This window comes from Coloeus monedula, assembly GCF_965178545.1.
Source record: "Coloeus monedula genome assembly, chromosome: 30".
Lineage (NCBI taxonomy): Eukaryota > Metazoa > Chordata > Aves > Passeriformes > Corvidae > Coloeus > Coloeus monedula.
In genome coordinates this window covers 3,186,369-3,202,441 of record NC_138810.1, presented here as the reverse complement: position 1 = coordinate 3,202,441, position 16,073 = coordinate 3,186,369, and the positions used below count along the sequence as shown (strand labels likewise).

The window sequence follows — 16,073 nt, the reverse complement described above, 5'->3', positions numbered from 1 at the left end:
AGTAAAAGCTCAAAGTGCATTTATTGCCCGTCAACACCACGGGACTGGGGGGAAATGACAGCAGCTCCCTTCAGGCACTTGATGGGGGAACATAAAGTTGTCATGTGGCAACTTCCAGACTCTTCCACCCCAAACCACTGCCCAGTTCCTGCTCTCCAGCTGGTTCTCAGGTTGCATTTGGTTGTTTATTCATCTCAAGCTGGGGCTCGTTCCCTTGTTTGAGGTTGGGTTTTATACCCAAAAGATCAGTGTGTTCTGTCTGAGCCTCGTGCTGAAAGGAGCAAGGCAAGCAGAAATTGTTATTTAGCCTTCAAAATGGAGATTTTGTTACAAACAGCTCTCCACGTGCTGAGGACTCCCTGGAGCAGGATGTGATGGGAATCTCAGCAACTTGGTTGCTGCCTATTTATCAAATCTATTTCTGTTACTTAAAGAAACCAAAAATGAACATACACATGACTAATCCCTCTTGATAAGTATGTATTTGTTGAGCAGGTTTTACAGTCCTCAGGCTAGCATTTGTGCCAGTGGAGATCTCGAGCCTGAGGAGGAAATGGGGAATCCTTGGGTGGTTCAGGAGCTCTTGGCAGCCTTGCTTTTGTCCCGAGTCTTCTGGAGGCTGAAGATGATACAATCCTGGCCCCAACCCTGGCACTGTGCACATGTTTGATCTGTCTCAGAAAATGTTTAATTAGGAGGGAAAAAAAGTGTTTGGCGAGACTGGGCTCGTTAATTGTGGGGCTTTGAGAGCTGCCAGTGGAGCCAAAGTCCAGGCAGAGGCCAGGGATGATGGAGGTCACCAATTAACCCAGAGGTTTGATTGCCCTTCCGGCCCAGCTCTCCAGCTTTTTATACATCTCACACCCAGCTGCCCCAGTGTCTGGGAATCTCCTGTTGTAAAAACCCTGTGGAAGTCATGCGTGAGGGATTGGGAATCAGGTCACCTTGGTAATGAGAAGAAAATTAATTTAGTCCACAACAACAACAGCAACAAAATACTGGCATTTAGTGCCATTTCTCTGAGCACTGGCTGATGGAGTGTCTCCATTTCATGGATGTGGAATGAGAGGAAGGGAGGGAAGGTGACATGTCAGGGCATGTCAGCAGGATAATTTAGGAGGTTCTTACTGCTCAATCTGTGCTCCATTCACATGGCCTCTGGGAGCTTGCCTCGTTATTCTGGAGTTAAGGCAGCACTGTTAATTACCTAAAGATGCATTTTTTCCTGGTGCAATATCCATTAAGGTCCATCTAGCTGGTAACTCCTGAAAAGTCTCTGCAACCTGCAGATCCCAAAATCTGAAGTCCCTAATTCCAGAGAGTTCTCCTTGATGGGAGGCAGCAGCAAGCGCAGCGCATGAAGCCCATGGAGCCGTGCCTGAAGCTGGGCCAGGTGTCCCTGGGTTCTGGGAGTGTGTTAAGGCTGCCCTGGAGACTCAAGTTGGTTATTTCCATGTTTTTATGGGTATGTAGCTTGAAAAAAAACATCTTCCAGGAGTAGCCAGTCCAGCCCCAGCGCTGCTGTTCCATTCCGTACGCGGACGGCAGAGTGACACGTTTGCAGCTGCTTCCTTGTGCATGTGGCACTTGCTCTCCTTGTTACTCATGCAAACATTTCTCCTTGTTGATCTTCTAATGGTTCAGTCTCTGAATCTCTGAATCATTGGCCCTTCACCAAAACGCAGGAATCACAAAGCAGTCAATTCTCATTAGAAACTAAAGACAGTCAACAGATCCATGGCATCCTTCAAAGCCAATCTAAAATAATTCATTTTCCATCTCTCTGTCATATTTGTCATGTTTCTGCCAGCAGAAAGTGCAGCTGTAGCAGGATTATTCTGAAGGGAGCTCTAAATAAATCACCTGTCACCTGCCAGGCTCGGCTCACTTGTGCTGCTTTGTTGTGTAACCATTAGTGATTTACACTCCTTCCTCCTCTGTGTCTGAACGCTTTGTGAGGCCACTGGAACATGTTATTGTGTCAGAGCAAAATACTGAAACAAAGAGCTTGTTCTCTGTGTGTCATGTCACTTACAGCCACCTCTGATCCCTTCCTAACTGGAATGTCATGTTTGCCCTGTGATGCCCCGCAGAGAGATGGGAGGCTTTTACAAGACTTACGAAAGAGAACTGAATATGAATTTAATAATTCATTTAAAATAGTGTTAAATCTGCTGCTGACATCTAGTGGGTGCCTGAATTCGTAAATACTCGAGTGATCAGAAAACACGAAGCTTTTCTGTTTGGTCTGTGAAGTCGTGTTGTCTTTGGATCAAAATAAAACTCTGCTGGGTTTGATGAAGGCAAATAAATGCTACAAAGATGTTAAACTGGTTATCAATGGAATGTGTTCCAGAGTGACAGGAAGGGACACAAACTGATGCTTTTGGATGTGGGTGAACTGAGATTTTGAATCTATAATCTTGCTCTGGAGCCCAGGTCCTGCACCTGAACCCCAGAGATCTCTTTTCCTTTTCCATTCAGCTTTTTGTGCCCCTTGCACATTTGCACAGGGGATGAGAGTGTTTTGATAAGCAAATACAGGACTCTGATATATGTTACCATATCCAAAAAAATACCAGTGGAAAGGGAATTGTTTGTCCCAGTGGAATAATTGTTTGTCCCCCTAATTGGTTTGAGGATTTCTGGCCAGCAGATCTCTTTAACTAGAAATAAAGGTTCTCAGTTTTTGCCATGGTAGTTTAAAGAATCATTAACAATCCACAGTTAAGTGGGTTGTTAGTTTGCTCTAACATTCAATAATATTCCAGTAATATTTTGCTCTTTGGGATTTTAGAAGGGACAAGAGATGGATGAAGGAAGATGAGGAATTAAAAAATTGTCTTTCTACAAGAGAGATATTGAGGGGCTGGAGTGTGTCCAGAGACAGGAACAGAGCTGGGGAGGGGGCTGGAGAATCCTGAGGGAGCTGGGGGGATTCAGGGGGGCTCAGGGGGGACCTTTTCACTCCACAACTCCCCGACAGGAGGGTGGAGCCAGGTGGGGGTCAGGAGGTTTGGGTTGGACATCAGGAGGAGTTTCATGGAAAGGGAGCTCAGGCCTTGGCAGGGGCTGCCCAGGGAGGTTTGGAGTGCCCACCCTGGAGGTGTCCAAGGAAGGGCTGGAGGTGACACTCAGTGCTCTGGGCTGGGGACAAGGTGGGGATTGGGCACAGCTTTGGGACTGGATGGTCTGGGAGGGCTTTCCCAGCCTCAAGGATTCTGTGATCCTGTGGAGACTCCTGCAGCTAGGTCAGGGTGATTTGCTGTTATTGTGAGTCCCTGAGCTCAAGGCACTCACCTGAAGTTGTTTACCTAAAACCACACACCTCGAAAGGTGGTGTAACTGGAATTGAAGCCCAGGATTTGTGGTTTTCTCTCCATTGCTCTGATCCTTTGGTAGTTTGTGAGAATTCTGAAGCAGCACATGCTTAGGTGATGCAGCTGCTCTTGTTTTTGTGTGACTCCAGGTGAAATTACAGCTGGGTGACCCCTGGGTTTTAGTTTTCAAAACTTCCCTCTGACACACAGATTCATTTTAAAATTGAACCTCCAGTAGCAACAATTCCGAGTTGCTCTTGCTGAATTATGTAAAATGATGGTGTTTTATCAGATTATCTATTTTGCTCCCTGTTTTAATGGGAAAAACAAACTTTTCCTGGATGATAAAGCCATGCACTTGGCATGCTGAAAGCCAGAACCGGACAGCTGGAGGTCTCCTTGGGTTTGTGATTAATGGGAACAGCAAAGGCTCTTGCTGCTGGTTTATTATTGGTTTTCCAGTCAATGACAAGCGCTGGTCACTGGGACACTGAGTGACAAACCAGCTTCCCGACATCCACAACGCTGTCATGGGAAAAGGGAAAAGTGTGGTCCAAAAAAGCTCCTTTCATTTCCTGCTCCATGTTTTCCAGGGGTCGATCCAGCATTACAGAAGGAATCCAGACCTCAGATGCCCGTTCCATCTGCAACTCCAGCCTCAGCATCATCCTCCTCATCCAAATTCCACCGAGCTCGCTCAGGGGGAGCCAGAGATGAACGTTATCGATCTGGTAAGGGCAGGGACAGGAGTCCCTCCCCTGGGTTCCTCTCCGTGGGGAGGAATGTGCTGTGTCCTCTCAAGGAATCAAAATTATTATGTCTGCTGATGGAAAGTCCTGTCTTGGTGGTTCTCTGTAATGAAACATCAGACTGTGGGGTGCAGCTGCTGAATCAAAACCCCTTATAAGTAGAAAAAGCAAATAATGCCACCCTGATTTTCTGGATTGATGCAAATTGTTCGGTGCAATTACACAAAGATGTAATGAGCTTAATCCAGAAGTTTCCAGAGTAACAAACCTGGCCCTGCATTCAGCTCGCTAACTTCAGGAACCTCAATTAGTTTCCTTGTTTTAAAAAAGAGAATAAAAGGTGATGCTACTCCTGGGATGGCAGAAAAGAGTCCTTGGGAAGGCGCTGAAAGGGGGATGTCACAAACAGGCGGATCGGGGTATTGGCACCCTAACCCTAACTGCTGTGCTCTTGCTGAAGGCAGCTTGTGCCCTTCCCTCTCGCAGACATCCACACGGAAGCGGTCCAGGCAGCGCTGGCCAAGCACAAGGAGCAGAAGATGGCCCTGCCCATGCCCACCAAGCGCCGCTCCACCTTCGTCCAGTCCCCGGCAGACGCCTGCACTCCCCCAGGTGAGGCTGTGCCGGGATGTCCAGGGTCACACCTTCCAAACCAAGGGGCTGCAGTGCTGCCGGTGTTCCAGCTCTTCACACACCTGCAGGGAGTCTGTTAGTCCTCTCTCAGGGCTGGGAAGTGACCTCTCTTCCAGAGTTCTTAAAGAACCACGTGGTGGGATTCTTGGGATGTCCTGTGCGAGGAGTTGGACGTGGATGGTCCTTGTGGGTCCAACTCAGGGTATTCCATGGTTCTATGGTTCAAATTGGCCAGAGCTGAGCAGCCCTGGACTGAGGCCACTTCTGCTTCCCTCACACCTGTTTCTGATGGATAATTCACGTCTTGATTTCATTCGTGTTTAATGCTCAGCACACAAGAGGAGGGCTTGCAGCGATGTTTGTTTCTGGGCAAGGACCTCGGAGGGGTCCGCTGGGATTCCACGACTTGCAGGACTTTTCCCACCCCTGCCATGTACTGGCTGCAGCAGAATCCTTGGATGACATGGTGTCTGTCACGATGCATGTGCAGCAGATATCAGTAACCCTCTGTTTTCCAGCAGCTCGATGCACTGACTGACAAATGAGTCCGTGTGATTTTTGGCAGTGACTTCTATGTTGTGTCTCATTGTGCAGAAGCATCGCAGCCATTTGGATTGACAAAGTCATCCGAATGTTATGAATCCACATCCCCTGGTGAATTCATAGCTCTGAAACTGCTCTGCTGGGCCATGTCACTCCTCCTCCTCCTCCTCCTTACTTCCTGTTTTATCACACTTCCTTTTTCCCTTCCTTTCTCCGGGGGGCTGATGCATGTTCCTGGTGTCTGCTTGGGTCTCAGCTCTGTGCTCACTTGTCCAGGACTGCAGCACATCCTGTGCTGTGGGAGTCACATGAATCGAGGTCAGCACTTACAGCGTGGCTGGAGCCAGTCCTCTGCCTCAGCTCCTAACTCTGTTCCACTCTCAAGTGGGTAGAACATGACTTGGTAGTTTGGTTTACCACTCGAGTGTAGGCAGAAGATCACTTTGAGGAACACCTAAATTTCAGGCCAAAGCTGCCGGTATGTTTATATTTAGCAATGTACGACTCAACATCTCAAGACCCGAGTGCTTGCTTCATGGTAATTAAATAATCAGTTCACAATTTTGGGACAGCCGAGGTATCTGTGCTCTGGGACACACAGGAAGCAGTTCCTTGCTGTAGATTTCTCTGTTTTGTTTTGGGGTTGGGCTTTTTGTTTGTTTTCTGCAATTGAAAGGGCCCCATTTAGAGCCCCAGACAAAAGCGTTTTCTGCTGTGGCCTTGGCACAGTTGTTTCCTGTGTTTTCTTTGTTCCTGGGATTTTGCAGTTTGACAACAACCCTCACCCCTCACTTTCCAGTTCAGAATGACCAGAGTTAGGCAAAACAGCATCTGATATTATGGAATGTGAATGGAAAAGTAATGAGAGTTAAGTTCTAGGCTTGGAGACCCCAGGGGAAGGATGTTGTCTGAGGAGGTGAATCAAACAGGGGTGAGTGTGTTCCCACTGACAATTCTGCTGCTTTAACCTCTGGTGTGGCTGATGTAACAGCCCGTGGAAAACAGATCTTCCTGTGAAAGCCTGTGCTGTTGATATGTGATTGGAAAGAGCATGTTCAGTGCCATGTGCTTTTCCCTAAGCAGCTAGATTTTCTTTCTGCTTCCACACAGACACGTCTTCCGCCTCCGAGGACGAGGGCTCGCTCAGGCGCCAAGCTGCTCTCTCTGCTGCATTGCACCAGAGCTTACAGAATGCTGAGTCTTGGATCAACCGATCTGTTCAGGGGTCATCCACATCCTCATCAGCATCCTCTACACTTTCCCATGGAGAAGGCAAAGGGACCAGTGGGTCACTAGCTGATGTATTTGCCAATACTCGAATAGGTAGGAGCTGGGTACGAACAGAACAATCGCTTCGAGTTCAGACTGTGTTGATAAAGCTGCAGTTGTCCGTTGCAGAAGGGAAATTCGGAGCAAGAGTTTAGTTGGTATTGATGGAACTTGCTAGGATTGGTTGGAGTTGCACCGTCACGCTGTTGTTTTCTGGAAGAATTTCAGAAGATTGAGGTGGTTGTAAAAGGGAGAATGGGGAGCAGGAGCTTCTGGAAGCAGGGAAGACTGCAGGGACAGTGTGGACAGAGCAGGAGGCACAACTCTCTGTGTCCTGTGTTGCTTTATGTCTCCAGCTCTTGGGAGCTCCTGTGGGCGCAAAGCTGCCCAGTGCAAGTGGCATTTTCATCTGTGTCCTGACGAATCCCCTAGGGGTGTCTGTGCCTGTGGAGTGGGGGAATGCTGTGTTTAACATCCTCATTTTGCTCTGAGCCCTGATGGTTTATTGTTTGCGTTAGATCAGGAAAGAAAAAGAACCATATCCAGCCATGTGTGTGAACAAATGAGCCTGTCATTAAAAAATGGGGTTAGAGGAGTAAAGCTTTAGCCCAGCTCTTCCATGACTGTCTGAGGAATAACCAGAGCATCCAGGTACTGAGGAGACGGAGCAAAATCTACAGATCTGGATACCCCGGGCTCAGTTTTCTGAGGCTCTGAGGTGCTCCTTGCTGCTGATGCTTCTGTATGAAATGGCCAAGTTTGTTTTTGCTCTGTGTATGTTTGTCCTTTTTAGCTGCTGGTGAGGAAATTCCTGCACCGTAGGACATTGTCTGTATTTCATGTGCTCTCTGCTTCTGCTTAACTGGGTTGGGGCAAGCAGTGCATAGAAGTGCTGGTGATTTTATCTTTCACTTATTTATTTTTTTATTGCTGTTATTTTTGTTTGTTTATTCGCTGGGATGCAAATTGTTTCCTGAAATGGAAAACTGAGGAGATTGCCCATAAAATGTAGTGAATATAATTAATGTCTTTGAAGCAGAGAGGCTGTTTTTAATTGGAGCATGCAGAAGGCCACATTACCTTTTGCAATGAATTAAGGTAACACAGCTTTTTACCTCCAGAATATCTACTGTCTAATCTAATTAGTGTCTTATGCAAAATAGAAGCTTTGAATCTTTGTCAGAATTACATTTGCCACATTCATCCTGGTTTTAAGGAATAGAACTCTCACATACACAGTTCTGCACATCTCTCTCTCTCTCTCGAGCAATGCAAAGTCCTGCAGATGTTTGGATTGTACAAATCCATGTCCTTTCCAGTGATTTTAGAAGTTCGGTGCATGAGAAATATTCCTTGCCACTGTGTCTCCAAAGGGATGCAGAAATGGGTTCTTTTTCCTCCTTAGAAAAAGGGAAATCACAGAATCAATCGCAAAACCCTGTCAGGATTTGACTTCAGACTATCTGTAAAGCCCAGCCCGTAGTTTCAGACTGTGGGGTTTTTCCTTTGTAAGCAGCAGTTGCTGGTGCTGTTAAGCCAGAATAGAATATTCTTGCCCTATCAGATGATTGAACCTGCTGGGTTGTGCAAAGAAACCCCACATAAGCAAAAATCCCTTGTTTAAGAGACAGCTCACTGGAGAATTCCTGCAGGATGCAGTTGCAGCCTCGGCTGAAAGGCAGGACAGAGTCTTGCAGCTTGAAGCAGAAGTAAGACCCAGTTCACACTGTTCATTGGGTTTGTTCTGTAACTGCTGGACAACTGTAACCACCCAGCTGGAAGGGATTGAAACCCAACACGATTTTTGCTGATCTGCTTTGGTCAAATTCCCACGTGTTTTGTTTTCAAAAGCCCTCACTCACAAAAAAGCTAAATAGTAGAATTCTAGCAAGAGAGATCAGAGCATAGGTGAGGGAGGGATTTGTTCTGGACTTTGGGTGTTTCAGAGCTCATGTGAATCTCAAACTTTTAAAATTTTATTTATTTATTTATTTCACAGTACTTAATGTCAAGAAATTGAGCTTCAAGGTTAGAAACCAAGAACAGGAATTCTGTTTTGCTGCAGCACTTTCCTGACATGGAGAAAACCTTGTGCCTTTGGTTTTTTGGTTTCCAGAACACATAATGTGCCTCTCCTAGAGCTGCTGAACCTTTAGGAATCAGCGTGTTTAGCATTAATGAGGGTTCCCATACATCCAACCCTTCAATCCTTAGGATTATTGGTAACAGCTGACTGACTGACACTTTGCTTGTCGGAGATAATAAAAGGTGTATTTAGCAGCTTTCTTCTTTTTTTAGAAAGTTTCTCAGTCCCCCCAGATGTCACAGCAACTACCTCCACCCCCTCAGCGCGGCCGGCAGCCATCGACCTCCCTCCCTCGGGAATCGTGAAGGGGATGCACAAGGGATCCAACCGCTCCAGCCTCATGGACACTGCAGATGGTACGAAACCTCCTGCAGTTTTCAGAGAGGGCTTAAATCGCAGGGTTTGTTCTTCCAACTCCAGTCTAGCTCGTTGAAGCACTTCACAAAACTGGAATGGTTTTGGCACTGGCATTAAGACGTTACTGTGCCGCCGTCGTGGTTTGGCATTCAGGAGGAATTCCTTCGTGGACAGGGTGGGCAGGCCTTGGAACTGCCCAGGGAGGTGGTGGAGTCCCAATCCCTGGAGGTGTCCAGGGAGCGACTGGACATGGCACTCAGCGCTCTGGTCTTTCCCTCCAGGTGTTCCTGTGAGCAGCAGAGTCTCCACAAAAATTCAGCAGTTGTTGAACACCTTGAAAAGACCTAAAAGACCGCCCCTGAAAGAATTCTTTGTGGATGATTTTGAAGAAATTGTGGAAGGTAATAGCACAAATAACGGTTTTATGCACATTTGTTACAATTAGACACTCGGGGAGCTGAGTTCTCTGTGCTGTTGTTCTCAAGGTTGACTCAGATTTGCTCTTTGCAGCAGCCTCCATGAACAGTCTGACACAAAACCAGTGTTTGAAATAATTCACTGTTCTGCTGAGCTCTGGGGCACCTCCTCCTCAACACTAAACTTCTTAAAAAAAAAAAGGCAAATAGATTTTTAAACCCCCTTCATTTTCTTAGGCTACTTTCATTAATTTCCCAAAGGGGATTGTCCTCACTGGTAATTTCATTCCAGCTAAGGTTTTCTTTTCTCCAGTTCTGTGTTCCTTTCCCTACTGATGTGTTGAACACCTTTGAACATCATCCTGTGGGAAGACTCCGTTCATGATGTCTTGTTTTGAGTGAGACTTCCTAGGAAATGGGATGGAATGAGTTGTTAAACGCTTTTCCTCTTTTCCTTTAGGTTTGTTTTGAGTTTATTTCAAGCTGAACTGTCAGGTGACAAATGGGCAGAGATGGAGAATATTGTTTTACCTGGATTATATTAGAAATATCCCAACAGATACTGGAAATATTACGGAATTTTCTTAGTTCCCCAGCCCGACCCGAACCAGCCCAAGCCCGAGGGCCGCCAGATGACCCCGGTGAAGGGAGAGCCCCTGGGAGTGGTCTGTAACTGGCCTCCTGCCTTGGAAGCAGCTCTGCAGCGCTGGGGAACCACTCAGGCTAAATGTCCCTGTCTGACAGCACTGGATGTGACAGGAAAACCAGTTTATACCCTCACGTATGGTGAGTTGAGCCTCCGCCCTGCCTTCCCCTGCTCAGCTGCTGCCAAAGAGCAGCAGTGGAGAGAGCACAGGGCTCGTGGGTTTAGAGGGGTTGTGAAAACCTTCCTGGTCTCTGAGAGTGTTGTAGACAGAGCAGTGTGGCTGTAGATGGTAAAAACAGCCAGGATGTGAGCTGTTCTCTTGTGCTGCTTGATCCAGAGCTGTGCAAGTCTCTGTTCTCTTTGTTCCAGGCAAACTCTGGAGCAGAAGTCTCAAGCTGGCCTACACCCTGCTTAATAAACTGGGGACCAAAAACGAACCCGTGTTAAAACCTGGAGACAGGGTAATGACTTTGGGATTCTCTGCTTCTCGCTCTGGAGTAAAACAAGGGCCTTGGGGGCTGGAACTTAGCACAGACACCACAGTGAGACTCTAACCCCAGGGACGAGGCTGCTTGGGACAGAAATTGGTGAGAGTTTTCAGGGGTTCTGGCTCCTCTGTGAGCAGCTTCTTGGCTCTGGGCTTTGAAATACGTCTGAGGAAGAGCACGCAGCTCTGAGGGAAGTGCAGGCTTTGATGTCTGTGTCTTGGCTGTGTGTGAGCCTCACGTGCCCGGGCACTGCGTGAGGAGCTCAGGCACATTCCATACATTCTGGGGGAGGCAGAATGTGAAACAACACCAAGTTTTTCTGAGTTTTAGTCGCTCTAGGTCTGGATTTTGAAATTTTAACTTGTTTCAAGTAACAGCACACATGTGTGGGTTGCAGGTAGCCCTTGTGTATCCCAACAACGACCCCGTGATGTTCATGGTGGCATTTTACGGCTGTCTGCTGGCAGAAGTGATCCCAGTGCCTATAGAGGTACCTCTTACCAGAAAGGTAACGTTGATGGAACTTGGAGAAGCGATGTGGGATGGAAACCAAGTCAGGCCATCAGCCTCTGACAGCGTTTCACAGCCTCCAGCTGCTGCCTGAGCAGCTCTGTACCAACAAGGACCTTTGGGAGCCCGGAATGGCATTTAAAAATGGAAAAACATATTGACCAGAGCTGTGCTGAGCAGCTGGAGATGGTCAATTCTCCTAAATGATGCAGTGTTCATTTCCTTATTGCAAATAATTTATACAGAACAGATTTTAGTGTGGATCTGCCCCCTGGTTGATGGGAGGGGGCTCAATCCAGCCTTGCTGAGCTCTGCCAGGCCCTGACTTTGCTGGAGGTGGAGGTGCTCAGTGTTCCTGAAGACTTGGAGGCACTTCCTGTAAATTCTTTGCTCGACAAAGTGTTTTCTTTACCCTCACCAGAAGTTTTGCACTGTTGCCATATTAGTGCCCTGTCGAAAGCTGTGTGAAACTGTAGGATTCCATAAGAGGAAACAAAAGCAAGAGGCTCGTGGCAAACATGGTGGCAGGAGAGGAGGCAGTGAGCTGGGAACTGGTCTGGGAACACTCAGGGACTCACAGAGCTTTGATTTCATTCTCTGCACTGTGACAGACTGCTATAGCAACCAAATGCAAAATTAAAACTTCTCCAGTATTTGCCCAATCAGTTTCTGAGTGAGCCTCCTCATTTTATCATTGTGCAACAGAGATTGGCTCCAGGGGATAGAGAGGTCTCGTTATTCCGGTGTAATTACATGTTTTGCTTTTTTTGCCTCCCGATTCCTCTTTGCAGCATCTGGGTTTCCATTAATGCCAGGAGATGGGGTGTGCTCCATGCCTGGGTGCTGGGCAGGAGCACTTGTTTTCCCTGGATTTCACATCCAGTGCGTTTTAATCTTGCCAAGGTCACGTTTCATGGGATCACAGGGTGCTTTGAGTTTGAGGGGACCTTAGAGACCATCCAGTTCCATCATTTGCCATGGGCAGGAACACCTTCCACTAGCCCAAGTCCCTCCAGTAGTGATTCTGGGATGCTGAGTGTGTGTGGGAATGGGTTGTTTTCTTCTTTTCCTCACCATAATGTTACCCCCCAGTCCGCAAAGCATTATCAAACCTTGGATTTTGGTAAGGGAAAGCTGACTTCTGTCATCTTTGAACAGGAATGACTTTTCCCCTCTTCCCTCAGGATGCTGGTGGGCAGCAGATCGGCTTCCTGCTGGGGAGCTGTGGGATTGCTCTGGCCCTCACCACTGAAGTGTGTCTGAAAGGGCTCCCAAAAACCCAGAATGGAGAAATTGTGCAGTTTAAAGGTGAGTTGGTTATAGACTGGCTTTTGATTGTACTTCAGCTGCAGCTGAGCCGTCTGAAAGGAGCTGTCAGGACTCTGAAGGTGCTTGAGGGGCAAAGGGGCAACTCCTGATCCCATCACCAAAATATTGTAGGATTTCAACCCATGTGTGTGACACAACTGCTCTGGTGTTCTGGGGGTCACAAGGAACCACCTCCCAAGCCAGGGTTGTGCTCAGGTCCCTTCAGTGGCATTTGGCAGGTTCCAAGGCAGCTTTATTCACAAGCTTTATTTAGGAATGCTGCAGGGATCTTCCCTGAGGAGAGGAAGTACCTTGTTGCCCACTGAACTCCCTGATGAGAAATGAGATGAACCTTCTGGCTGGTAGCTGGGCTTGGCTTGGAATTTTGCTTGTGTAACTGAACTTGGACAAATGATGGGGTTTAGTGTATTCTTGCAGAATATAAATCCCTCAATAAATAAACTGATATTAATGTACCGTTTAATTTTGGCTCCAGGTTGGCCCAGACTCAAATGGGTTGTGACAGATTCAAAATATCTCTCCAAATCTCCCAAGGACTGGCAGCCCAACATCTCAGCAGCAGGAACTGAGCCAGCATATATTGAGGTAAGTAGTGAATGGGGAATAGAAAGTACCTTCCGTGAGCTGAATTGAATGTTCTAATCACCAGGGAGAGAATGGTTGCACCTCACTCCCTTAAAATTCCCACTTGCCTGCCACTGAAACAAGTCTTTCACTGTGGACATCCTGCTGTGAAGCTTACTTTAGGTTTGAATCCCTTCGTGGCCTTGGGCACTGCTCGGAGTAAGTTGGAGAATGGTTTTTGTTCCAAAAAGTGAGGGATGGAGAGAGCTGAGCTCTGGGATGGTGTTTGATAACACACATTCCTGGCAGTGCTTGAGCCAGCAGCAGTTTGAATTCTCTGTTCTTCCTGGTAGTGCTGGTTGTTGTTCCTACGCCAGAAGGCGACTTGTGGGGATTGCAGTGGTTTGGGTGCTAGTTCAGCCATCCTGAAATTACAGGTTGGCTTTCAGTTCCTTACAGGAGCAGGAAGAGATGTCGTGAGCAGTGGCAATAGTGAAACCTACACAAACACGTTCATTTTCCTCCCATCTCCGTGGAGATTTTCCATGGGTGCTGCCACAATAACCATCTCCTCGGGTCTAAGCTTTGCTGATCCCGTCTTACACACAGATGGTTTTTGGGTTTGTCTCAGCAGCTTTAGAGAAAACTTTATTTTCCTGTGGATTCTGTGATTTAACTTCCTTCCTGTGTGGGATCCAGAGCCCCCCCTGACTCTCTTCTCTCTTGTGCAGTACAAGACCAGCAAAGAGGGCAGTGTCATGGGTGTCACCGTGTCCCGTGTGGCTATGCTGGCTCACTGCCAAGCCTTGTCTCAGGCCTGCAACTACTCTGAAGGTGGGTGAGAGCACAGAACATCAGAGGAATGAAGGCTCACCATTGTTTTAAGTGGTTGCCTCTCATATCTTTAGCAGCTGTCTCTGAGTAACCAATATTTACTGGAAACAGTAAATAAAATTTTCAAGTGCGGATTCATTCTCCCCCAAAAGTGAAAACTAGCTGTGATGTTTTTCCATCCAAAACTGCATCATTTTCACTGCCATAATGAAGAGGAATAAAAAGTGGGATTTATGTCATGTCTGTGAAGTTACTGAGTCTCTTCTGGTGAACCAAAAGAGGAGCAAATGAATGAAAAACGGAGCATTTTCCAACAGTGTCAGGTCCCCTCAGTGTACTGATGGCCCATAGAAGTGTCTTCACAAACTTCTGGTGCTGATAGCGTGCAAATACCAAAGCTTCTGGGGCTGGGGCTGTTCTGGTCCTGTGAAGTTTTTTTGGGTAACCCAGATTGGAAGATGCTGGTGCCATTCCAGAGGGTTTTGCTGTAGGTTATGGTTTATTCTGGTCTGCCTTGTAAATTAAGCTAATTCCTACATCCATGAGTGAAACTATTTCTAGAGCTGTAGGTCATATTGCTTTAAAATGCAAAGTTTGCCTTGAAGAATCCATCACTGGAGCTCCCATCACTGCTGAGAGTCAGGGCTTGAATGATGTTCTCTGGCTCCGCTGCTCGTGCATAATGAGCTTCAGACCCTTCCTGTCCTACTCAGGGACGTTGCAGGCTGGAATGTGATTTCCTTGCAGCTTTCTGGACGTGTTCCTGCTCGGGAATGGATGTGCAGTTGTTACTCTGCACCACAAGGAGCTCTGATCAGTAACACTCTGATCAGTAACGCTCTGGGCTTGCTGCGGGTGCCCCGTGGAGCAGGTCTGACAGAGCAGTGACAGGTTCATCCGTGTGCAGATTCTGGCATAAATGATGGGCACAGCTGAGCTGGCACGTTGCACTTGCCAACTGCACCTTTCTTTTCCCAGGTGAAACAATAGTGAATGTGTTGGATTTTAAGAAGGACGCAGGGCTGTGGCATGGCATTCTGACGGTGGGTTGAAGCGTTCCAGAACTCTCTGTAATGAGAGATTAATGATTAGATGGGATATTAGGAAAAATTTCTTCCCTGTGAGGGGGGGGAGGCCCTGACACAGGGTGCCCAGAGAAGCTGGGGCTGCCCCATCTGTGGAAACATCCAAGGCCAGGCTGGACAGGGCTTGGAACAACGTGGGATAGTGGGAGGTGTCCCTGCCATGGCAGGGGTGGGACTGGATGAGGTTTAAGGTCCCTCCCAACCCAACCCATTGCAGAATTCCATGATTCTGTGATAACAGTAGCACTTGAGTCCCTGGTTGAGGACCATTACCTGTTAAAACAACCATTTCTCTCCCTGCCAGATCGGCAGTTCTCTGGGGGAAGGACAGAGTCAGCCTGGCTAAACCTCTCTGAATTCATGATGGGGTGGAAGTTGATGGGGACTGAGGGTGACTCTTATTTCTGCTCCATGAAAGGTTTGTGATCCCTTTCCTAACAATCTTTTTCCTGCTTTTCAGAATGTAATGAATAAGCTGCACACTATCAGCGTGCCCTATTCTGTGATGAAAACCTGCCCTCTCTCGTGGGTGCAGAGGGTTCACGCCCACAAAGGTAACTCGGGATGATCCACAGCTTCAGCTTGGAGTTCTCAGGATCCACGAGTGAGGGGCATTAAAATCCCAAATGCCTTAAATCCTTCTTGCTCTTCCGTGCCAAATCTCGAGGGCCCAGAGTTTCACTGATGTCCAAAGATACTCGATTTTTATTTCACAGCTGTAGATATGATTTTCTAGATGGCTCAGGCAGGGCTGGAGCTCCTGTCTCTAAGACACTCAAGGGGAGATTTTAAGTCCCCAGTCATGTAGATACTTGTAAAACTCCTTGCATTGGTAACTTGCCAGAGGTTGGAACAGGAAGTTTCGGGAGGACAGGGGACTTTGCCATTTATTTCTGTGCACAAAGTCCTAATGCCACATGAATGCTGGGGAACAGGATGGGGATCTTGTGACTCGGAGCCAGTTTCTTTTATGAAACCAAGAAAATGGCAGAGTACAGCAAGAGCACTTGATCCCTGGCCTCACTGAGGGCTTGCAGAGAGTGATAATGATTTATGGCCTTTGAAGGAGGAGCTGTGAGGATGACAGACCCTGGCTCAGGTGGTGGCAGTGGCCTGGATGCCACAGCAGATGCCTTTGTGTGTTGGGTTTGCTGTTACTGCAGTCTCAGTTGTTTAAGGCTTCCTTGCTTAGGTGAGAATTCCCTCACGTGGGGGGGCTCAGACTGTGTATCCATATGAAAATA

The 16,073-nt window shown here is 47.4% G+C and overlaps 1 protein-coding gene across 3 annotated transcripts in view; it reads left to right on the top strand.

Annotated features, from left to right (window-relative positions):
* The window catches only part of DIP2B (disco interacting protein 2 homolog B), a 63,104-nt gene that overhangs the window by 28,540 nt on the left and 18,491 nt on the right, over positions 1 to 16,073 (top strand). Inside the window, exons 3-15 of one of the 3 annotated variants that reach the window (XM_082299095.1) lie at positions 3,914 to 4,051; positions 4,556 to 4,681; positions 6,356 to 6,568; positions 8,813 to 8,956; positions 9,239 to 9,358; positions 9,962 to 10,159; positions 10,389 to 10,480; positions 10,905 to 10,997; positions 12,202 to 12,325; positions 12,822 to 12,931; positions 13,642 to 13,744; positions 14,723 to 14,787; positions 15,290 to 15,383. In XM_082299095.1, the coding sequence (XP_082155221.1) occupies positions 3,914 to 4,051; positions 4,556 to 4,681; positions 6,356 to 6,568; positions 8,813 to 8,956; positions 9,239 to 9,358; positions 9,962 to 10,159; positions 10,389 to 10,480; positions 10,905 to 10,997; positions 12,202 to 12,325; positions 12,822 to 12,931; positions 13,642 to 13,744; positions 14,723 to 14,787; positions 15,290 to 15,383 (1,620 nt within the window). Of the gene's footprint in view, positions 1 to 3,913; positions 4,052 to 4,555; positions 4,682 to 6,355; positions 6,569 to 8,812; positions 8,957 to 9,238; positions 9,359 to 9,961; positions 10,160 to 10,388; positions 10,481 to 10,904; positions 11,016 to 12,201; positions 12,326 to 12,821; positions 12,932 to 13,641; positions 13,745 to 14,722; positions 14,788 to 15,289; positions 15,384 to 16,073 lie in introns of all 3 variants that reach the window. The other 2 variants (XM_082299094.1, XM_082299096.1) reach the window with 2 other exon arrangements.